The sequence below is a fragment of the Dipteris shenzhenensis genome, chromosome 32 (genome assembly GCF_047967505.1).
Source record: "Dipteris shenzhenensis isolate YYH24624 ecotype China chromosome 32, Dip_SZ_1.0, whole genome shotgun sequence".
Taxonomy (NCBI): Eukaryota; Viridiplantae; Streptophyta; class Polypodiopsida; order Gleicheniales; family Dipteridaceae; genus Dipteris; species Dipteris shenzhenensis.
Genome location: NC_141627.1, coordinates 23598879 through 23624183, shown reverse-complemented (window position 1 = coordinate 23624183; position 25305 = coordinate 23598879). Strand labels below are relative to the sequence as shown.

The 25305-nt window shown below is 43.3% G+C and overlaps 1 protein-coding gene across 2 annotated transcripts in view; it reads right to left on the bottom strand.

Moving 5' to 3' along the window:
• Positions 1 to 4001: 4001 nt before the first annotated feature.
• The window catches only part of LOC147880482 (transcription factor GTE6-like), a 48022-nt gene continuing 26718 nt past the window's right edge, over positions 4002 to 25305 (bottom strand). Inside the window, exons 2-9 of one of the 2 annotated variants that reach the window (XM_087371049.1) lie at positions 24704 to 24916; positions 19237 to 19314; positions 18691 to 18918; positions 6101 to 6211; positions 5803 to 5861; positions 5550 to 5700; positions 5162 to 5368; positions 4002 to 4399 (exon numbers count right to left, since the gene is read on the bottom strand). In XM_087371049.1, the coding sequence (XP_087227175.1) occupies positions 5243 to 5368; positions 5550 to 5700; positions 5803 to 5861; positions 6101 to 6211; positions 18691 to 18918; positions 19237 to 19314; positions 24704 to 24916 (966 nt within the window). In that variant the 3' untranslated portion in view covers positions 4002 to 4399; positions 5162 to 5242. Of the gene's footprint in view, positions 4408 to 5161; positions 5369 to 5549; positions 5701 to 5802; positions 5862 to 6100; positions 6212 to 18690; positions 18919 to 19236; positions 19315 to 24703; positions 24917 to 25305 lie in introns of both variants that reach the window. The other variant, XM_087371048.1, reaches the window with a different exon arrangement.

Here is a 25305-nt window from a genome sequence, read left to right as displayed (position 1 = left end):
GTTGGTCCGTAGGTGTTGAAGATCATAACCTTAATTTCCTTCTCTCTACAGAACACCTCTAGGGCATCGAGGTGTTTCTGTAACCCTGCTGTTGCTGAAGATTAGAGAGAGAGATCAGCTCCTACACAGAGGTGCATGGGCAACGAGCATTGGGGTAGGTTAGTTTTATGAGACAACATTCCACTTTATATCATATCTTCACCTTATGAGCAGTCGCGGAGGCACGTTTGTGATCCTGAAAAGTCTACGCTTGTTTTGTAGACCTTCAGAAGGCCTTCGACACCATTCCACGAGCTTGTATGATCAGACGACTACAAGAGATGCAGATCCCAGTTCTTATGATTTGGGGGGTGATGAGTTTGTATGAGTCAATTAGAGGGAGAGTACATACACATCATGTATAACAGATACTAGTGCATCTGAGGCCAATACTTGCATCATCTATCAAGGGAGTCGCTAGCTTGCGAGACAGATGGCTCATATAAACTTCATCAAGAGCACTTGAACTTAGGTGGGAGTAGGTAGTATATCGGGCAATGTAGCCAAAATGCTAATGACAAGTATGAGTAATCGACGCATGTCACAAAGATCGGGGAGCCCATCGAGTGCTGATGCCCCCTCCGTGCGAGAAACGTGTGAGTCCTCCAGACCTCGGCCATCGTTGGAGACTGTTATATATGATCAAGTCATGTATCGCTCTCATATCTAATAAATGTCTCCCAAACCCTGCCATACATGATGCATCTGATTCTCTCTATCTTGAACTCTATTGGGTCTACCTCTAGCATAGGGAGGGGGTCTGACTCAAAGTCAAGCAGCTCTACCTGACTATTCCCCGTATGCACATTGAAATCACTAAGGAGGAGTACCTCCCCCCGTAGAAAGAACTCCACTATGTCCTCATAGATCATCTCATAGGAGCTATGACCATTTCTAGTAACCTCACGAGCAAAGATGATGTGTCTGGGGGGAAATAGCAAACTGCAATAAAGAGCGACAATGTCAAGTGGTTGGAATCATACCCACATGTGTCGTGCATGCTCCTTCTTCCATATCACAGCTATAAGTGGCCTCAAATGCAATCTAAACTAGACTGTTGTCCCTGTAGAGCCTTGTATCCCATTGTCCCTCCTCGTCTCCTGTTTCAAGGCTAATTCCCACATATATCTTGTGATTGTGGGTAATCCTCTTTCAGGACTCTCATGTGTTTCGATGTAGAATATCATCTCCCTACAGTTATTGTACGTCTCTAAGAAGCCCCCCCTCGATGTGACCATAGGGTGCCATACCACTATCTTCAATTCATGTTGTCCCCTCACCCCATGGCCTAGGCACCATCATGCATTATCTCCACATGCATCCTCTCCTTTGTCTTTCCTTTCACGAAATATATCTTTACCATCCCTATGGACAACCCATTTGCCCTCCTCTCTAGCTGCCATAACACGTATCATACCTTCTTCCTAATGCTCCTGCTATGAGAGTGTAAGATCGTCATCAAGGTATGTCTTAGTCCCTTTTAGAGTGGCTCTCATACTCATAAAAGTGGATCTATCCATGGCAATCCTGAACTTTATTATGAGTGGCCTTGTGGATACATCATCTCTTCATACTCGCCACGTAGCCTCAAGGTGAGATTAATGTTCATCTTGGTCATGAGCACCTTTGCATCCGCCATCAAAGTATCACCCACTGCCAAGCCTCTTACCAGCACGGCTTTATTGCTTTGTCTTTTTTGCTCTTCTAATGCATCAAAAGTGAAAGCCTTCTTCGGGGATACTACACCTTTTTTTATGTCTTTTCATTCTAGAATTTTTTCCTTCCCTTATGTTATTTGCTGAGTGAATTCTATGTGCTTACCCTACATATTAGCTTGAATTACCGCCATCTCCTTCCTGAAAGTTGCTGATTTGAGCTCCTCCAATGCTTTCTTTGTTTACTCTTCTTCTAGTGGCTTGAGGGAGTTAACCTACTCCTTGATGGCATTTAGCTCTCATTGAGAGGTGGCTAGAATTCACCCTCCTCCCGCTGCATACAAGCTTTTAGTGTTTCATTCTCAACTTTGAGTGTGGTAACTTGACCTTCTAAGTCATTTACAAGCACGGCCTAGTGGCTAGCTTTTTCTTCAATCACCCGAGTCATATCTTCTTGCATTTATTTCAGCTGAGTTTTCCACTCTGCTTGCATTTCCTCCTTCCATTTGTTGAAATCCTTCTGCATAGTCTCTTAGCTCGTATATAGTCTCATCTTCTTTGGTTTCTCCGACCCTTTTTTGTAGTGAATCAATCTCGACATCTTGTATCTTGATAACGTCCTTAGCTACTAATATGCATGCCTTGACATTTGTATGATCCACTTTCTAGATAATTGCCCCCATGGTACTATATTTTTGTTGTTTCTCCCCACGTGTTTATCCATTGAGTTATCCATCTTCAAAATACCAAGTTTGAATACCCCAATTACAAATGTTGTATATGAGATAACTTTGTTGAAATTGACGCTGAAGCTAACGCTGAAGTAGAGTTCATTAAACTTAACTTTATGAGAGAGCTCCATCTTGCAGTAAATTTATGCTTTGATGTCTTTATTGATCTGCTGACTACTTTGTTGTTTGCAAGTGTAGAGTGTAGCCCTCCTGCAAGTGTAGAGTGTAGCCCTTTTGAGCAAATTGAGCCCCAAGTCGATGATGAGTTTTGTAGAGGACCCTTGAGGTAGTATGGGTGATCCGATTAGAGGCAAGGGACTGGATATGCAGAGGCAGGGCAGATGAGCGGCATGTAAAGGTCAAGCAAGCAAATGGGCAATGTGGCGAGGTGCTAAAGGGATGGCGGGATGCTAAGGGCATGGAGGGGGGTGAAGGCAAGCCCCACAGGTGGAGGCGGGGGCTTACACAACCCCTTGGCTGTGCTCGATGCGGTAAACGTTCCCGCACTGTTGCCGAAAGAGGCGAGCAATTGCTCAACGCCTGAAGCAGAGGCGACGGCCCTTGCAACTTGGCAACAGAAAGCAATCCCCTAGTTCAATTCGCGACAGGGGTAGCTGAGTTGCCATGACAAGGACCCCCCTCAGAAGGGGTCCCGATGAGGCAGCAGGTAGGCTGAGGGGTGGGTTGAGGGGTGGGCTGAGAGAGAGAGAGAGAGAGAGAGAGAACTCAAATTTGAGAGGAAGACACAAAGCTAACGAGAAGTTGTGTAACAAATGCTCATGCCATAGACACACAAAAGATGACTATCATATAAGTATTGTGATGCTTGCACAAAGCATGGTCATGACCATTCACAATGCAGGTACAGCAGCAAGCGGACACTCTATGTCAACCAAGTCATCCAAGAGGCAAAGCCAAAGGATGATAGATCACCTTATCCTGACCAAAGAAGAGGGTACGAAACAAGAGGCTAAGGAGATAAGAGAACCACGCCAAGATGACCAAAAAGATGTCAAGTGCTAATAGGTATGGAGCCACATAAAAACCGATTGCAAGCTATGGCAAGAACACATCAAACCTCTCAAAAGCAACTCAAAGAGAAGGGAAGTAGATCTAAATGTGGAGTGTCAAGCAATCTTGATCGAGAAGCACCTAAGCCAATCGATGCCAGGGCCGTGAACTGATCCGAAAGGCCAATAACAAGCTCCTAAAAGACGCAGGGAAGGACATCAACTAGAAGAATCAAATTGAAGCCCCATCCTAAGTAGCAAGGGAACTAAAGGGCAAGGCGTTCAAAGAGAGTACCGAGCACATTAAATCAAACTGCTATGTACAACTTCTTACACATTTGCTTAAGACAAACACCAAATAATCTCTCTGAGGTCATGCCACATTCAATTGGAATGTAACATGTACAACTCGGATCACTAGTGACAAGCCACGGCTCATTCACACAAGATACACACATACTATAGACCCTCAACATAATTCATCAACAATATTGATTATGTTTGGACTCTCATTGCATTTTATATATCGAGGAGTGCTAGATACCCCCCCTATATGGGGTATTGAGATCATGACGTATTATAGTTCTTGGTCACATACAATTTTTTGACCTTTAGTGGACATTAATAAACCTCTCTCTCTCTCTCTCTCTCTTCCCCCCCAATAATTTCATGCCAACAAAATTCCTATAAACAGGCAACTAAGTCTTGTTGTATGGAAGGAGTCGCACATGCTATTTTTGCACAACTATCATCTTACATTACAAAACATGATTACAAGTCGAATCACAGGTGCTCGAGCTTAATGAAGCATGCCTACAATGGCTAGGACCCAATCACACACGCGCAAAATTAGGCCCGTTTGAACTATGGACAATTTACTTTTTCCTGTGATCCGCAAAGCACAGTTGTAGGTTCAATGCCTTCCAGTATGGTTTACACCATAAGGACTAACCATGTTACCACCCTGTGAACCTGAATAGGACATGAGTATATCATCAATTCATCGAATTGGCAAATGTTTAAATACTTACAAATGACATTGATTAGGGAAATTGTGCAAAAAGGGGAAAAAAAGACTCCAATGTGTGTAAGCATGCATGCATGCGTGCGTGCGTGTGTGTGTGTGTGTGTGGTACCAGCCAGTCCAAGTCAACATACTAAGACCCTGCACTAGATCAGATTTTGGGCACACGGACTATCTGAATACATTGGAACCATACTCTGTTTGGGGATGCTTCTTTTCATACTTTCACTCTTTCGAGAGATTTTTGCCACAATCCCTATATGATTGCCTACAAGCTGGTGACATTGATTAGTACAACTTTCAGATGTTTCCCTAATTGTTCTAACATTTCCTTTCTTCTTTGACACACACTTCTTACTGAAAAGTTTGAAGCTTTTCTTCAAACGTTTCAGAGGCATTGAGATGTTAAGGGTTTTCCATTACCACACCCTGTATGGGGGTGCCTGCTTGTAAATATTTAGTTGAGAGACCCCTACTCTTGAGGTTGTCTCTACATGTACATTTCTGCAACAATTATAAGTGGTTTACCCCCCCCCCAAAAAAAACTGCATGCCTAGGTGTGTGCGTGTGTGTCTCTGTTGTGTGTGTGCGTGCGCACGCACAGTGTGTGGGACTTCACCCCAAAAAATGTGTGCGTGCGTGTGTGAGATGGAAGTGCCTGATGAGGGTGCTTGACATCATAATTGGTACAAAGAATCTCACCTCGAGAAAAACGTGTTGAGAAGATTCACCACTGACCACTCAATGCCACACTTGAAGATGTGTGGAAAAACCCTGGGGTTGTCATACAGCATGACTTGCACCAGCAATAGGACCGTCCATCCCATCGGTGTTCACTGCAGCCAGCTCCTGCCTACTTTGCGTAACCATTTTTACAAAGAAATGCAATCTCCATAGTGTTGGTGTATCCTGCGATTACACAGAGGAAACTCCAATGAGATTGTATTGTTCCTGGTGGAGTCAAAGAGGGGAAGAAACACTATCATAAAAATATACTATTCAGACTTCAGCAAGAAACTTTAAGCTCGGATTACCACACACAATGCAAAAATAAGGCGAGCAACAGATCACTAAGTGATGATGCATTTACCAGCGCTTCAAGATCAACCTGGACTTTCTGGTCTGTAGCACTGCTGGAATCAGTGCTCAGAGACATGATCTCAATAACCCGGTTCAAAGAGGGAGGAGGAAGCTGACAAAGCCTCCTGCCCAGTTCTTGTTTTTCATCCACTCTCATTGTTCTGCAATACACTTTCACATCATTACCCCAGGAATCAAACTCGGGAAATCAAAGGAATATCTAGGGCTCAACATAAGTATGGCTCTTAATGCAGGAACAATACCTGCAATTGGAGAGCAGTTTCATTACAGATCCCTCCAGCTTTTTTTCAGTGTTCATAAGCTGAAAATTTTGAAGAATGAAACTTCATTATGATCACATCCAGGCCAATCAATCATTGGATAGAATGCAAGGAACCACAGGAGGACATTAAAAAGATGTACATCTCCCCCCGAAAAAAATAAGGAATTGGCTTTTTAAGCAACAAAAGGACAGCTATCCATAGAATGCTAGCAAGAGGGGGAAAAGCAACGAATGTTTTCCTAATTTTTTAATTCATCAAAATGACTTTTGGAAGACACCTGTAGAAAAACATCATCACCAAGTTGTTCAGCTGCTTGTTCTTCACCAGCACGCAATTCAGCAATTTCCAACATATATCCTTCTTGTTGGTCTTCACCAGACTTTTCTTCCTGAAAAGGTGATAATACTGACAATTAAGTCCAATGCTTACTTCATTCAAAAGTGGATAACCAGAGGAAGAGCTTGCCTTTCATAAATCTGAGGACCAAGAGTACTTCAGAGCTTTAGACAATGTAATGCAAACGAACCAGATACTGCTCTTCATGCTGCCTCGTGTTCAATGCACGAGAAAGCATAGATCATTCAAAATTCACACAGGGGGTAGGCTTTAGAGAGAGAAGTGACAAGTGACAGGTGTGGTGCGAATGAGGTTCACCCCCTGTCAATGCTAAGCCTTGATAATTTCTCTATTTCCAATAATACCAAATCAAATTACCATGTAATACAGATTATTGGACGGAACAAAATAAAACCTAAGAGTTGTAATGCATATATCTACAGGAACAACTCCTAACTCAAGAGTTGAGCATCCAGATACAATAGTGATGTAGCAAAATTCTGGTAACAACTAGAAGATATACAGTTACCAAAAAAGCTCCAAATGGGATCAGGGGAAATGGGGGGGCCGGGGGGGGGGGGACGCATTAATGTGCATGGTGGGAAACCTCTTGTGAATAGATGGTTTAGGATGTCCATCCCAAATCAAAAACCAGTCACCCATTCAAGAGGCTATAATTCTAACTGAGTGAGCCTATTTGTGCTCAGCTTACAATCAATTGAATACTCCTTGATCCAAAAGATAAAGTCTATCAAGAAGTCTCATCCTTGCAATCTAGTGGAATTCACGTAACTGCTTGTCTAACCTTCTCTAAACGAGAAAAAGGGATCAAATGAAAAGGAATCTTGCTTAAGCCGTGTGAGATAAAGAGGAAAGGCAGTGCAAGTAGAGATCAAATCTTTTCCTTGCTTAATATAGACAAGTTGCTATAAAGAAGTAGCTTCTCTTAAGGGTGAAAGGTTGGTATCAAAACCCTAACACGAGCTTGGACAACAAGGTGTAGCTTTGTTGTTTTGTAACTTCCCATTAGTTACATGCCGAGAGGGGTGGAAAGGGACTATGAGAGGGGTTGACTGTTGGGGGGGGGGGGGGGGGGGGGGGTCGAAGGGGGAATGGTTGGTGATTTGGTATTACAAGAAAAATATCTAGCCATATGTGAAATGTAAGGTATTTGTGAGGAGAGCCTTTAGGAATCAGAGTGAATAAAATCAGTTCTCAATCAAGGGTATTTGGGTCAATGAAGAATTCCTTGACCTTTTTGCCAATTGAGTTGATCCCCTAGATGCTGAACATGAAAAATCAACCAATGCCTTTACTTGGTCCAATGAGCTGATATCACCACCATGTAGACTTCTATATCATGTACTAAACCTCAATCAAGCAGCTCCACATCTTGTTTAATCGATATAAGCAACCCATGGCAGTTGACAAGAAGAAGGTAGGCTATCACCTACGGCAGCTAGCCCTATGTGATTGTTTAGAGATCTCCAAAGGGTTGTTCATATGACAATAGAGCTCTACTAGCACAATAAGAATAAATGTTGGAGACCCAACGTGTTCCTTGTTGACTGAGGAGAAGAAGAGCATGGTGCCCTTAAGATAAGACCACTTACATCTTTAGAAGCGATTTCCAAACCGAGAAGTAGCACGATCTCTTTGACTGAGGAGAAGAAGAGCATGGTGCCCTTAAGATAAGACCAGTAGCACAATCTCTTTGGCATATTAAGTGACCTCCCAAAAGGAGAGAACATATTCAGAATCTTGAATAGAACAAGCTTGGGAACAATGCATAATGTTAGGCATGAAAGGCTCTAGTTGAAGCACAATTGCTTTCATCAAGATCATCATGGCCAATAGAGTAAAGTAATTGGTCTCTAGCTATTTGAATGATTTGGCATCTTCTTTGAGAGTGACCCAAAGATCAAGATTGAAGCTCCTATAAAAGGCATTTAGGACATGTGGAGTAATCAAATCATCAAAAACTTGTTGAAAAGTGTGGATTAGTCATCATCACATCAGCATCTACCAACCATTAAAAGATCAAGAAGAGTTGATGAAGCATTGAGCACAACCTGCATCTGAAGGGCACCACTTTGGGTGTGTTAACCAAACCTACTTTCTAGCTTACATGCGTGGAATTGAGACGATGCAATCACTTGAAACGTGAGACCCTTGGTCTTTATTCCTCAAAGAAGCACCTCCACATCACTCCATCAACCAACCAATAAGTCGTCACCTTTAAGCTCCCCTTGCTCTCCTTGAACATATGTAATTTTGTACATCACTATTAGCACGTAGCCCTAGTATGGCCTTGTAGACTAGTTAGGACATTTGGTCCTAGTGACTAGGACTCCTACAAATCTGTGCATACACTCTCCATACAAATCTTCTCGTACCAGTCATTACCAGCTCATAGTCATCCGTATATCAAGCACTGCTCTCACGATGCACTTGTCATACAATGTTGCATCTGCCGCACGACATTGCATCTTGCGAATCTGTGTAAGCGTACAACTACCTGCGTAAGCCATCCGAAGTTGCTGTAGGCTCTCAGAAATCCTCGCATACGTTTGCAAATCTGTAGTAGCTGCCTACATGCTCTTGCAAAATGTCCAAAGCTGATCTGAATCTGCAACAAAATCAAAGAGGGGCAGCAAGGTATCTACACTTGTTGTGCAAGAGCTGTACACTCCGTACAAATCTGCAGAAATCATCCGTACAGATTTGCCTTCACTTGAATTTTCCCATACAATTTGTCCTTACAAATTTGTCAGATTTGCCTTCACATTTGTCAGCTTTGTCGTCAGATTTGGATTGGTACATGTCAAACTTGGCAAAATTCGGGGCATTTTGTGTAGATTGACAGGAATTGCATTAAATTTGGACATTTATAGACAAATTTGGGGCTTTTCTTGAAATCGCCATCTTTTTGCCTCAATCTTGCTCTAGATTTTGGGGCTTTTGCCATTGGGCTGCAATTTTCCTCAAAGAAAGGCACTTGGCAGCTTTGTAGGCATTTTTACACTCAATGCGAGTAAGATTTACAAACATTTGCTACTTTTAGCAGTTTGATTTGGCAGAATTTGCTATTTGGGGATTAAAGAGATGCGTAGGCACATGCAATGATTGCTATGAATAACAAGAGGGTTGTTAGACCTCACGTTCAGTCTTGCAAGACAGCCAAGGATGCATGGGATGTTAGAAAATAACCCAACAGAGGGTACACACAACGGAAGACTTATAGTAATGCCCAGGAGCTCACACAGTGTGCGTGTGGGGTGTGGAATCACAAACTTCTTAACTTATGCGCATAAAATAGGTGTGCAGACTCATCAATAGACAATGAACCAGCCAGATAGAGAAACCACCAAAATATATATTTCCGTCCAAAACTATTGACACAATACAAAATAGATAGATCCAGAGTCCCACCAATGGTGTGGTCCTCTGATCTAACCACAAGGTCCTTCTCCAATCTGCTGGCTATCTCTAGACTCGAGCCCGCGTGCTCCACCTCGAGCGTCTGTAGACTTTCCATCCAGAACGATCCTCTCCACCTTGCTGTCTGGAAACCAGCCTAGGTGGGCTGCCACTCAAGCTCAGTCTGCAGCTCCTTCAGGGTCACCTTCACCTTCTGTGTATAGGCCCAAGGCTTGCCTTCTCGCTGCTCCTGTCTGCTGTCAGAGGGCTGCTCCAGAGAATGTGATCACAACACCTTGCTGCCCTAGAAGACAGCCAAGGTCCAGCCTCTAGGAACTCAGTCTGCAGCTCACCTTCAACTCTCCTTCACCCCCAATGTGAGGCCCAAGGGAGTGGCTCCTGGCTGCTCCTGTCAGCTCCTGCTTTTGCTGAACTGTTGGATGATGAATGAGGGCTGGAGGCCCTCCTTTTATAGGCCCAGGGGCCTGTCACAAAAACCGACCAGCCTGCCTCATACTGGCCGACCAGTCTGCTGCTGGTCCAGCCCTTTAAGGGCTCGAAAACCGGGGCCCCTTGGCCCAAACTGGCATGCCACTGCCTACTAGCAGCCCCATTTGCTGCTCCACCTGGCCTCCATGTGGCCAACCCAATCTGCTGGTCTGCCCCACCCTTCTGTAGGGCTGGTTCTGCCCTCTGCCAGGCTATCTCCAGCCACGTGTGCAGCGCCATACACATCCGTACTGCTTCTGAGGTCAGCCGCCATGTGTCACCATCATGCAGCCACTCCTCACCTTCTCTAGATGTGCTGCCCACATGACAGCCATGATGCTGTCCATGTGGCAGCCCCTTTCTCTCTTTTTCTGTGGGGTACTTCCCTAGGTCTCCCTCCCCATGCTCTCCTCATATGGGGGCTTACAGATGGGGAGGTGACCTTTCCAACATGGGACACTTGTGCAGGCAGCTGGATAGTGTTAAGATGAACGAAGGGGACAGCATGGATGCCTACCTCACACAAATTAAGAATTTTAGAGAGCAACTCATCAATGTTGATGAGATTATCCCAGATTCAAAGGTAGTGTCCATGACACTTGATTCATACCCAGGGATTTGCTTCAACATTGAGGCTAGTCGCCATGGTCACCCCAACCACTATTCCTTCGATCAGCTTGTTTTCCTACTCCTGCAGGAGGAAAAGGGTCGTCAACATAGGGCTGCTTCTAATCATGCTGACCCTGCATTTGTCACCGATCACAGGGGCAAAGGCAAGGGGGAGGAAAATTACAGCAAGTCCAAACCTTCATTGGGCACCTCATCATCTTCTTCTCCTACTGATGGCAAGAAGAAGAAGTGTATAATTACTACATGAAACCAGGTCATGAAATCACTCAGTACCGGAAGCACATTGCTTCCGAGAAGAAGAAGCAACCACAAGGACAACAGGGACTTGCAGTCACAAATGTACCAGCTGACATTCGCCCCCACTTCATGCATTACAACCTGCCATTGCTCTTTCATCCCACAGGCATTGGGAGGTACACCAGCTGGACATTAAGACCGCTTTCTTTCATGAGGAGTTATAGGAAGAGGTCTATGTCACCCAACCTCCCGCTTTGAGGTTGAAGGTTCTGAAAATGCTGGCTGAAAAAGACGCTCTATGGTTTGAAGCAAGCACCGCGGGCATGGTATGCCAAGATGCATTCTTTTTTGCTATGCCTTTGCTTTCAGAACAGCCCTACAAAGGCCACTCTTATGTCTAGAAGAGTGAATCAGAATTTATGATTTTAATTTTTTATGTGGATCTCTGGCATATGTCCCTCTTGTTATATGTGTTCTTCTTTTTTCAATGCTTTCTTTGACTCTTTCTGTTGTTTAGGTCTTTGAAATAAATTTTCCTTTCTTTCCTTTGGGTCATTGAGCCTCTTTGGTGTAGTTTTTACCTTGACAATTTTCCTCTTATTCTTTGGCTTTTCAGTCTAGTTCTCTTGAATGTGGATATCAAGTGGTCTTTGTAGTCCTTTGTCCTGGACACGTCTCCTCTTGTCCTTATTGGTGATCCCCCCAAAATCTTGTTTGTGAGAATCTATGCCCAATTCACTCTATGGCCCATTTTGGCATAATGCATTAGCGCATAATTATTTGGGGAGAATTAATCATATTTTATCAAAAGCAAAACCCTCTCTAGAAACCAATAGCATTGCTCCTTTCGTGGTTCTCCCTGTGCATGTTTCACTAGAAAATTTCCCTTTGAGTAATCCAGTGGGCTGTTTCATCATAGTCTTGTCTGCATATCTATTTAGAGGTTTCGTCAGAGCTTTTGGATCCCATGACAACTAGAACACCTTAGAAATTAACTCACGAGCGGCATTCCTGGTGTCAAATTGCTCCCGTGCTCTGAAGATGGTGAAACTGTTCTTCCACTTCCAAATTCATTGTCCATATCCACCACAAAAGCTTGTGGTATGCATGTAGTCGCATGTTGCTCAACCAAATTGCATTTTGCACCATTCCATCATCTAAACTGAACTTGAAATCTGTAAAGCAAGTTGAAGTATCTAAAGACAGTCTCTTACCGCTCACAGGTCATCCACGATTTGTTCTTCTTATTGCTTGATCATTTTCTTGGGGGATTGACTCCTCAATGACCATCGCGTCACCCATGTGACTTTGCGCTTCTTCATGCTTGGGTCGAATCTTGTTTCGACGACTCTCAAGCTTGTCAAACTACTTCCTTTATTCTGAAAATGGTCCTCTACGTCTTCAAGGAGATTGCATGATGCGCCTCACATGATGAGGAAGTTGGAGCGGATTTTGATGCGATTGACGGAAATGAGGAATACAAACTTGCGTGGAAGGACAAAATCACAGAGATTGTGAGTATTCACACAATGGGAGCACAAATTTTTAAAAGGTAACCTCCCCATGTGCAAACCCTTATTGTCACCCTTGCAAGTACTAATGGCAACTTTTATAATCCAAAGATATCAGAGTGCCACATCCAAAATGTTTCGATTTTTTCCCAGATCCAAACTGTCAGACTCAACTCCGACAAAGTCAGATTTGTCGGACCCATTTCGAACCGATCTGACTATTTTTGACTCGTTGGATCTATTTTGCAAACCAAGAAAAGGTTTTAGTAAGAATCCATTCATGGGCAAGATAAAACCATGCATATTCCTTAACCAGAACATTCCCTGACCCATATCCTCAATGATGTTAAAGGGCCCATCATACCTCAACTTCAGTTTGCCCATGAATTTTCCCAACTTGGAGTTGAACATCAAAACCCAATCCCTTTCTTTAAACAACCTATATTTTATGTTCTTGTTCACCTATGCTTGTCTTTGTGACTGAATTATTTATGTTGTATATTGGCTTTTTTACCGATCTTCTTCGTGATGTGTGAGTTGCTCTTAGCAAAATTCCATTGATTGCTCCAAACCTAATTTCTCTGCTATGATTCGAAGACTACCAACAATAAATTGCATCGGAATAATGGCTTCCAATCTGTAGACCAGTCAAAATGGTGTCATCTCCGTGGTGACTTTATACGCTGCCCGAAATGCCCATAAAGTTGAATCAAGTTTGGTATCCCAGTCCTTCTTGTTTTTCGACACTGTCATTTTCAAATGCGTTTAATTGTTTTAGTGGTGCTTTCTACTGCCCATTACATTGTGGGTGATATAATGAGCTAAATGGGTGGGGCCTCTAAGCAGACATTCACACCCAAGACAAATACAACATAATCATAGAAACACTAGTACATAGCATGTTTGAGCCCATGGAGAGGATGGACACAGTGGTGTAGCATCACTCTAATGATCCTATAAAGGTTGGCGGAGGGGTCAAGCCCAAGGGAGAGCACGGCGGTGTATGAGGTTGCAAAGGTATGATGAGTGCAGGAGATGGTCGATATGCATGTTCCATTGTGTGTCCCCTAGCTATGGCCTTGCATCGAACAAGTGCCATTGTCACACCCATCAGTCGTAAATCCGATCTAGTGAACATGGAGGAAAGGTCCCTAAGCCTACTCTGTGCATCAACCTGCTAGCGAGTCTATCGTGTATCTTGCGCTGGGCTTCGGCTTCTCGTCCTCTCCTTGGGCCCTGCTAGATCATGCTGTCTAGCTAGGACAACTCAGTGATCATGCTCTAAGTGGGGTTTGGCTGTATGCCCTGATCTCGCCCAAATGTCCTAAGTAAATGCTCTCTATGTTGAACAACCTCATGAATGAAAGACGCCACAACTATCTGATGTAGGACTGACGGCTTACTACAGATCATCCATAACAACAAGAGAACATGAAGCCTCTCCACTCGAGCCCAATCTGCCTCTGATAGGTCGGGCCCCCAACAAGACTGCCCTACATACCTGCAAGGCGGGCTAAGGAGTTAAAGAGAAGAGAATTGGTCCAAGGATCCTGGAAATAAGAGTTAAAGCACTGCCGCCGCTCGAGCATAGCAAGTGCGGCGTATACCATCCAACGTGAATGACTCTTTGTGCATGGCTACTCAGGACGTCTTGAAGATCATGACTTGGTTTTACCTGTTAGAATTATAGATATAATTCAGCAGTGACCAATGTAATTTAATAAGCTAGTTAGGGGCACTTTTCCCTCTTTAAGAGGTTTTTCCCCCTAACCGCAGTTAGTTCACTAACTATGGTTAGTGACTACTAAGGTTTTGTCACTCGGACAAAACCTTATCTCTCATTGAGTTGTACTCTTCACACTCTTCTATTGCAACTCAGCTTCCAAGCTTTCAGCTCTCCAGCTCTCACTCTCTTGCTCTCTCTCTCTCTCCATTCTCTCACATTTGGTATCAGAGCATTTGATCCAGCTCCCTGCTTCTTCCCCGTTCAGCTCCAACCTACAACCCACGCTCCTGCTACTACACCTCGCCCGTACAGTCCGTATGACTGTATGGAATCCGTACTTCGTCTCTGCACGTCCGTACCATGCCGTACCTTACCTACCGTACCGTACCCGCCGTACAGATCTGCAACACGCGTTGTCGTCGTACATCGCGTCCGTACAAGTGCCGTACAGTCCGTCGTCAGAATGTACGGTTCACCGTACAGTTCCGTACCTGTGCGTACAGCTCGCTGCCACCAACCGTACAGTTCGTTGTCACCGTCCGTACCAGCACGTACCTTCTCCGTACTGTCATTCGTACTCCGTACCTTCGTACTCCATACTTCCGTACTGGTCCTGCTTCCGTACTGCAGGTAGTCCTCCGTACAATCTATGATTCCGTATAGGAGAAACTCGAAGGTCATCTTTGGTAGGCACATTTTGCAGATAACCATTGTTTGGCTCAGTTTTTAGGGAGTACATTTGGGGCATTTTGTTTGTTGCAGACATTGCAATCATTTTGTAGTTTCGGAGCTACACTTGGAGCAAACATTGCAGACTTGGTCTGAAATTTAGGGCTTTCTGCTGAAATTGCAAAATTTGGGGCTTTCAGTACTTCTGCCCCTTTCTGGTTGCAATTTCAAGCTCGAAATTTGGGGCTTTCAGTTTTGCAGTACAATTTCTTGAAGAAATTTGGGGAATTTGTAATTACACTGCAATCTTGCAGTGAAATTTGGGGCTTTTGCAGACAGAGCGCAATTCTTGCAACATTTGGGGCTTTTGATCAATTTGCCCCTTTCAGATTGCAATTTCAAGCCTATTTTGGGGCTTTTGTGTTGGGAGAGCAATTTCTGGAGTTTTCAGTTCATACTACCTTTCTTGAAGTGTTTTGCAGCACTTTTGGCAGATTCTGGAGAGTTTTTGATGCTTGGACAGATTTCTGACAGTGCAAGTACAGAAATCTGAGTTGCATTTACAGCCGGTGCTTGGCTGTGTTTTTTGGGAGTTGTGCATTTCATTCCCAGTAAGGGAATTCAGTTTTGTATCTGCTTAAATCTCTTTCTCAGATATGGCCCAGCAAAATCAGAATGACTTTCAGTTCGGTGGTCTTTCACAGGAAGACAAATTGGATGGTACCAACTACTCCCTCTGGAGTTTTATGGTACGCAATATTCTGACTTCTCGCAATTTATGGGATTATGTGAATGGGGGTGAGATCCGACCAGCAGGTATGGCACCTAATACCCCTCCTCAGCAAGGAGGTGGAAGAGGTCGTGCACAAGGGGCAGCTACAGAACAAGTTGTTGGTGCAGCTATGGCCACTACTCCAGATCAGAAGAGATGGGATTCACGAGATGCCTTAGCTTTGTCATGCATTTCTCTTTCAGTGAAAAGATTTATCATTCCGCATATCCGGTCGTGTAAGACCTCCAAGGCAGCGTGGGATATTTTAGAAAGCATGTATGCAGCCCGGAATGATGCAAGGGTATCTTTCTTGAAAAGAGAGTTAAGTAATACACATATGGAAGAGGGTGACTCCATGTCAGTCCACCTCACAAAGCTACAAGATCTCAGAGAGCAATTGTTAAACATAGATGAAATTATTCTTGATTCAGAGATGATTACAACCACTCTGAATTGTCTTCCTGAGTCTTATCTCAGCTTTCATACCTCGCTGAACTTATCATTGAGGGGGGGTGCAAATCCTCTCACTTTTCATGAGTTGATAGGTGCTTCAGAAAGAGCAGACCAGGAAAAACTTGGCTTCACGTGCAGGTGAACAAGCCATGCTCTCAGAGTTTAAATCAAAAACAAAGGGACAAGCAAAGACATCAGTAAATTAGCCTTCCAGTGGGTCAGGACAGCCTTCAAAAAAGGCTAAAAATGATGCAAGTAAGCCCAAGAAGAAGGGTTTTTGTCACTACTGCAAAAAGCCAGGTCATCACATTGCAGAATGCAGGAAAAGGCTTGCAAAAGAGAAGAAAAACAGCTCCGGTATGGCTGTTTCAGATTCAGCTCCTCATGCATCTGACAGTGGGGATGCTGCAGCCAACTTTGTTGGACAGGATTATGCCTTTTTATCTTGCATTTCAGATTCTAGGCTGGCTGCTCCAGATGCACGGGATAGTACAGCCACTTGTAGTGATGATTCATATGCATTTTTGACTTGCAATTATGACTCTTCTACGGATGCATATGCTTTCAGTGTCAATGAAACACTGAACACTTGGTATTTTGACAGCGGTGCATCCAAGCACATCACTTCTAGGAAGTGTCTTTTTACTTCCTTGCATCCACCTCCCGTTGGTAAGAAAGTCACTTGTGCCAATAACTCATCGTATTCAGTACGTGGCACAGGAGATGTTGAGCTCACTGCCATTGATGGCTCAATTTTCAGACTTTTAGATGTCTTATATGTGCCTGGTATAACCAAAAATCTTCTTTCAGTGTCCACTCTTAACAGAGCTGGATTTCAGGTCATCTTTGATGGCAAATGTGCTGTCCGAGACAGGGAAGATGATTATGCCTTAAGATTATCTGGTACTCTGCTGCGTGGGCTTTTTCAGCTTGATCCTTTTGAGAAAAGAGCAGCCCATGCTCTTGCAGTTTCTACCCCTACTGCTGCCATGCAGAATGCAAAATTATGGCATGCCCGATATGGCCACATGCATTACAACAGCTTGATGACACTTCAAAGGCATTCCATGGTTGCTGCCTGGGCTTTTTCAGCTTGATCTTTTTGAGAAAAGAGCAGCCCATGCTCTTGCAGTTTCTACCCCTACTGCTGCCATGCAGAATGCAAAATTATGGCATGCCCGATATGGCCACATGCATTACAACAGCTTGATGACACTTCAGAGGCATTCCATGGTTGATGCATTGCCACCTCTTGAGATACCTCCTCCACATGCCTGTGAAGGGTGCATTTTAGGCAAGATGCATAGATTCCCCTTCAAGAAGGATGGTTCAATTAAAGCTGTCCGCAAATTACAGCTTATACACAGTGATGTCTGTGGTCCCATGAGGACTCCATCGTTGGGTGATCATCTCTACTTCATTACATTTATTGATGATTACTCCAATTTCACTTGGGTCTTTGGGCTGAAGCGCAAATCAGAAGTGTTCACAGATAGAGGTGGGGAATACTTGTCTGCAGAATTTGATGCTTTTCTGAAAGGCAAGGGTATTGTGCATCAGCTCACAGTCAGGCTGACCCCTCAGCAAAATGGCAAAGCTAAGAGGAAAAATAGAACTCTCATGGAGATGGACAGATGTATGCTGAAAAGCAAACACATGCCTCACAAATTCTGGCTTGAGGGCTTGATGTGTGCCAATTACATTTTGAATCGGGCTCCCACTAAGGCTTTAAAAACAAAAACTCCTTATGAGGTCTAGAATGGGAGAAAGCCTTCAGTGGATCACTTCCGGGTCTTTGGATGCCTTGCTTATGCTCATGCACCAATTGAATTTAGGCACAAGTTGTCAGATAAAGCCATTAAGTGCATATTTGTTGGGTACAGTGCAGAAAACAAGGGGTACCGTCTCTACAATCCTGCTACACGCACCATTACCGATCAACCTTACTACCCAAATGGTATGCAAACCTAGTTTCACATAAACCACCGTTTGGAATTGTAAAGGCTATTGACCTGAATGGAGAAAACATTGACCTGAATGTGAAGGCTATTGACCTGAATGGAGAAAACATGGCTTGGAATCTCCAAATGGTTCCGAGTTATGACCATGTTTTGGATAGAACAATGGCTAGTGTTTTGGGGTTAGGTTAACCTAGGATCATGCATACTAACCATAGGACAATTAGGACATAAGGTACCTTTGGTACAGTTAGGATAGCCTTAAGATTGAGACACCTAGGACACTTCAACCTGGATTTTGATGGATACCTTCATACAATTTTCCATATATTTTACCAATTACTCACATAAGGTACTTTTTTTTTTCATAAATTCAGACAAATCGGAGACATTCAAACCTTGAAATTTTCTCCTCTCTATAGAGACATCTTTTTACAACCCCATATAAATGAGTACATTCAGATAGTACTACAATCATAGCTATATTTGTTTAGACAAAGATGGATTATCCTCTCTTTTTTCCGCCTTTTTAATTTTGTTCAAATGTTCTTTTTTTGGAGGAGGGAGGAATCACATCCCTATCTAGTGCTATAAAGAAGAAATAAGATTAAGTGATAGCTAAACTTGAGTTTCAAGCAATCGTCAAAAAGATAAACTACTACTTACATCTTCAACCAATTTGGGCTCTACGGCCATCTTCCATTTCTCTTCGAACTTCTGCCACAATGTTTTTGCCATTTTATGCACATCGGTCCACGACTCGTTGTACAACATGGCATTTCGAAAAACAAGCCGTACATCTTCGCACATTTCTCGAACATGTCTATAGCCCGACCCATCCTTTGCTTCTAATCGATTTCTGATGGTACCAAGATCCATGGGCTTCCTGATGACCTAAATAGATTCCAATGGAAAGAAATAATATTCAATGAATTGTGAAAGCTATCAACTTATACCTTTGTCCCACACAATCAAACGTCTGCTAGATGCATTTTTTAAAGAACCAGTGAGGAGGCATGAATTTTATCAGAGAAGATACAAATGCTTATGAGAAAAACATAATCACATATATATCACTAACTCATCAAAATCTAAGATACTTGCTGAATTGGCTCCCTAGACAATGCTTATGGACATTACAAGTTTCAAACACATAACCAGAAGCCTAAATATGAGTGAGGAAACAACACATGAGAGGAAGGGTGCAAATACTTTGTAATAGTCATGCAGATGCAGGCCTTCAACATCCACTGGTTTCATAAATGGCCACGCCCATTTGTGCTGCATAAGCTGGACACACGAAAAAAATCACTAAGACATGAATTGATTTTTGAGACTGTTAAAGACTTTTCTAAAATAAAGCACTGCAAATTTCTTTTTAGAGTTTGGCAAATATATATATAAACTAAACTGCATCGCACATAGTAAGAGCCACAGAGACAAAATCAGAAAACAAAAAAGCTATCTATGAGGCCCAATTTGATCATTCAGAATGCATGCAGACAAAAAACTAAGATGTATAAGTGGAAATCGAAACAAAAGTTGGGAAGCTTTCTCCTGGTATCCCATGCCAGTGCTATATCTCGTCATTTGTGAGCTTCCATTGATTCAATTTGACTCCCTGGTTTCTATCTGTGCAAGTCCCATATACAATCTCTAAAACAACAGAAGATGTTTAATGCAGGAAATGTCCCACTACCATGACATAACTTACTATAAACACTCACCTGCCTCCCACCCTGCTAACCCGCCTCCCACCTTGCTGCTCCATTGCGCCTCCCACTCTGCTACTTGCCCGCCTCCCACCTTGCCGTTCAATCACACCTCCCACCCTGCTGCTCACCCATGGCTGCTCCAAAGGGGGTCACGACCTGCATTTTCTGTTCCAGGAGACTGCGGCAACCTGCGCTATCAGCCTTAGCCCTCACAGCAAACCTGTATCAAGCATTGGAGGCCAAGAAACTGCCATGAATCAGTGCTCCAGCGACACTCCAAGAAACCAGCTCAAGAAATCATGTCTCTACTACTCCAGATAGCGCCACTTCCAGCTCTAGGGGCTGTTTCAGATTGCGACATTTCCAGCCCGTTGACAGCCTGCAGATTGCTTCAGTTCCACATCCGCAACACCTGCAGATCGCTCCAGCCCCAAGGACTTGTCAAGAACCTGTACAAGGCCCTGTGAACAAGCGCAGCAACCGCAGTAGCCTACAGGTTGATAGCACTACCACACAGGAGGCAACCAACAAGGACTCTGCCCAAACAGCTTCAAACTCCACACGAGCCTCTGAATAATCATCCTCCTCCTCTGCATCACCTTCACCTCCATAATCACCGACATCCTCTACACCATTCCTGGAGGTGACAGCACCACTATCCTTGGGTGTGACAATGCCAGGGGCAGCACCAGATTTTGCATCATCATCATCATTCTTTGTACCGGGAGCTGATCCTCTTATAGCTTGCTATGCCCCACCACACTATGCCTCTTTCCCGTCACCCTTACCTATTGTTCAGTTTTTCTATTGTTCAGTTAGGTACTAGTTGGCTAGGATCTAGCATTTGAGGGTGGATCCCACTTAAAGTGGTTACGGTATTAGTGTCTCACAAGTTCAAACGTATCTCCTGCTCCCCGCATTGTTGCTCCTGCTCCCCGCCTAGCAGCATGGAGTACGGCACTACCACTAGTCCGGGGTAGGGACTGGATCCCCATTATTGAGCTTTGTTGCTAGAACTCCCTCCAACCTAATTCAGATGAGAAGGAACCATGCTGCTCTGATACCAATGTAACAAGTGGGGACTTGCTTTGCGAAAAATAGATGAAATGTGAACAGAGAACTCAAGCATGAGAGACATCAGAGATCTTCCTAACTATAGTACACTGCTTCATTCATAATGCTTGCATAGATGCCCTGACTACGGTTGTAAATGAGTGCCAAATCGCCATACAAAACTGAGCTGAGAATACTCCCCTAACTGTGACTGTGGGAGATGGCAATGCTGCTGAAAGAGAACACCAAACTGGGCTGAAATGTGCTGCTAGAGGGAACTGAATCAGGAAATGGAGGGCAAGGTCCCCCTTATCTAGGGGGTTGTAGGGCCCAACTTTACCAGCCCCAACAGGCCCACCAGCCATTCGGCTGGTTGGCTGGCTGGTAAGGCTGGATTTAGCAGCCCTATGGGCCAACTTGGGAGGGGCCAAGGCTGCCTATAAAGGAGCCTTCCCCAGCCCATTCCCTACACTTGGTGCTGCCCTTTGGGGGCCCCAAAACCCAGTTGTCCCTGCAACCTGGGCTTCACCCTGGTGCATGTGACACTCCTACTATTTAAATCCCCCTTCTCCAAACTAAACCTCCACCTTTCCTACAAGTAAAGCAAAATCCTAATAATTACAATCACCCCTTGTATCTTGAGTGGTGGTCCAAAGAATTTTCCCCTGATACTCCTAGGTTAACCAAGATTCCTATTTGGGTGGAGCTCCCAGACTTACCTCTTTATATATGTAACCAACTTCCCTCCTTATGCAGTGGGCTAGGATAAGTCCTTGGAGGAGAGCAAGAAAACTTTATCAATCCCAGAGGAAATCCCCAGATTTGCATCAAAATGGACATAGCAGAAGAGATGCCTGGAACCCTAACCATTCTTAATGGAAATGGTAGTGTGTTTAGGAAGCAATCCCTTATAAAAATCTCCCTCATTCTTGCTTTTTGTGTGGACTATCCACACATGTGGTCAAGAATTGTCCTCTAAAGTTTTTCGGCAGCAGAGGAGATGTCAATCACCCCTAATCCCCCTTCTTCTTTGGGTTTGATACAATATTCCCATCTAACCTTAGATATTTTGTTAGACCCCCCCTTTAAAAAAGATCTACATAGCCTGATAAACCTGTCCAAGCCAGTTTTGGATGGAGACCAACAAGATAGATAGAAGATAACAATAGGATAGAGACAATGATTAAGAACCAGTTTCCTACTAGCCAGATTGGCTTGGAAGCTTCTCCATTTGTCTAGCTTTTTCTGTAATCTGTCCAATACCCAGTCCCACCTCTGCTTCATTGTGACATCAAACCCCATTGGTATCCCCAAGAGTCTGAAAACTGTACCTTTTTGTATCTTCATGCATCCTAACTGCTGGAGGACCCCCTGATCTTTCCCACTGAGAGTAGCATATCCTGTTTTGGAGTGATTAATACATGAACCTGAGGCTTGACAGAAAACTTCAAGGCAGTCCATTACACACCTGACATCTTGATTAGTGTTTGTAGGGGTCAGGGTGCTATCATCAGCAATCTGTTGACATAATAATTGTTTACCATTACTAAGTTCTATCTCTTTCACAGATCCCTCTTGTATTTGACTTCTAAGAAGCCATCCTAGAGAATATGCAGCAATTGCAAATAAAAGAGAAGCTAGAGGGCAGCCTTGTCTGATTGATCTCTTGAGAAAGAAAGGGTCACTCATAATAACATTCAAGGAAGAAACCTCCAGCTTTTCATTTCATCCTTGAAATGTCACTCTTGACTTCTATACGAGTTTATACTTTTGTTGTTCTTCAGGATGTAAGGGCTCTTGTAGCCACAACAGACAGCTTTGGTTCTATATTTTTGATGTATGACACGATATAAAGCAATAAAGACACACTACTTTTCTGCCCAAAAAAAATCCTGATAATTACATGGACATGTCACAATCTCAGGGGCTCCCAGACACCCTAGAAGCATTATGGGTCCTGCATTTACAGCTCACAGTGAAAAAGTGCAATTGTATGCTTGATTTGCACTTCTCACAAGATTCATCTTGAAGCCTTCACACAAGATCACCCACATATTAAGGTGCAGAAGAAATTAGTTTTAAAAATGTCCCATTATCCCCTTAGCATAAATAGGGATGCTTTAAACTATCTTCAGATGTAACGCCTGGTAACATGTGGCAGTCGATAGCAGCCACATTCAAACAAATCCTCAATTCCTTGAGAACCAAGTAAAAGAACATACCAAGACGGCCCAGGTTGAACAATCCAATGCAGCCAATAGGAAGAGGAAAGAAGTCTATTATGACAAGGATGGTTGGATCTTATTGAAGATTGAGGACCAAGTCAGTGAAGGGAAGTACAAGACACGCCAAGCGAGGACAGAAGTTCTATGGTCCAGTTCAGATTTCTGCAGCTTTGTATTGCGAAGAAGGATCCCGAGCATATGAGTTGAGATGACCAAGCCATTAGCACATGAAGAATGTCTTTCATGTGAGCAATTTGAAGAGAGACCGCGGTGATATTTCTGCATTTATGGACATTCAGCATCAAGAGGAACTGGAACTTGAAGATAAGATTGAAGTTCTTACTCCAGAACTGATTGTGTACCATCAAGAGAAGAGTGACCATGGAAAGAAGAGATTATGTATCCGCTGAAGTTTAAAAACTAGCCAGCTAGTGATGCACAATGGATGGAAGAACAGTCCTTTATAGATTTTCCATACATTCTTGCAGATTATAAAGAGGCGATGTAATGCAAAAGTAAAAAGAGAGCCTACCAAGAGAAAGAGGCGAGAGACTTTTCAGAAGAGGACTTCTGCTCATCCAAGGGAGTGTCATACCAAGAGATATGATTATTTTGTTATTTAGTTGACATTTAGAACATTATTACATTAGGCGCCAATTTGATGGCGTGACATATGTTTGTATTTATGATGGATCAAGCATAACTGATGGTACCGCTACAGTATGCAATATTGGCCAATGATTATTAATAAAGATGTGCACCCACGTGTCTAGGTCCTAGGGTTAATAGGAAGGGGAAGGGTGCAATAGAGTGCACAAAGTGGTAGGTGCATAAATCATAGGCTAAGAGGTAGGTTTAAATGGGAAGATGGACCTTGAGTGACGTCAAGGGACACTAATGAAGGGGCATCCCCCTTCATAGGGATTATACACATCATTCTCTACCACCTTGCATGCATGTGTAACCTCTCTCTCTCTCTCTCTCTCTCTCTCTCTCTCTCTCTCTCTCTTTCTATATATATATATATATATATATACGTCAGACAGGGAAACAAATACTCTCAAAGCGAACAGCAAAGACCAAGGCATTGCCATTTGAACGGCATAGTGCTATGACCTCTCACGAGGGCGCTCTTCCCCCATTGGAGGGACCAATCAGCGTCGAATTCTGCAGGCATTGCATACATGTGCATTCTTGAAAGTATTGTATCTTCACAGGTTTCATGCTCAAACAATGCTGCAAAAAGTGACATCAAAAGGACAAATTTCTTTTTTTTACATTTAAAATGAAGAGCATCAAGGGCATAAAGTCCCTCATGAGATAAGGTTAAAGATTTTAAATTCCTTCATGCATAGCAAGGATTAGTTACTACAATATTCCCACCAACATCAGTGACCACCAGTAGTGCGGACCATTATAGGAACACATGTTCTCACGCACGCACACATATCCACAAGTGCCACACACACACGAGCATTATTCTATATGAGTTTTTAACTCATCGTAGCAACAGCTTTTTCAATGATGAAGCATGCACCACATACTCTTCTCATCCCCAAATGAAAGAATCGGTTATGTAGGAGGCACGTCTATACAAAAATGTGGATATAAATTATATTACATGTACATGAATACATGTGTGCATGACTTTGTAGACAGGGAGTAAAAACAAGGGAGAAAATCTGCCTGTCGAAGTATGTTAGCAAACAGCCGCACGTGTTCTGTCATTTTCCTCCTTTTAGCAGCTTCATTCCGTGCTGCATCAAAAAGGCGTTGCTTCTTGTTGACAGGAATTCCATTTTCACGATCTTTGAGTGGATTCGCAACTTGAATGCTCTGAGACTTTGTCCTTTTCAAAGTTGAACGGATACGGGTAACTTGAAGAACCTGCTGCTCCAACTGTTACCTACTCACAATATATTAGCTGACCATATCCACTTAAATCTAAAGATAGTACTTACATAAGTCTAATTGTGACAAAGTTATCACAAAAGCATCACACAGAATATATCCTTCTTTCTTACATAAACATTATACTCGTTATCTAGGGAAAAAGAAACTCTTCAACTCTGATTAAGAATCATGTAGAGCGCCCAGACAAAAATACACATACAAACGCAGAAATCTGAAGCACACATTTTAACATACGTAGGTAGAGACTCTCAGCTGTCTTTGAATCCACCTAATCTATGATATCAAAACATATAAAGGAACCAAAAGACTACACACAATGCAGTTGTTCAACCTTTTATGCTTCTAGAACCAAAAACTGTGAAAATCTATCATGC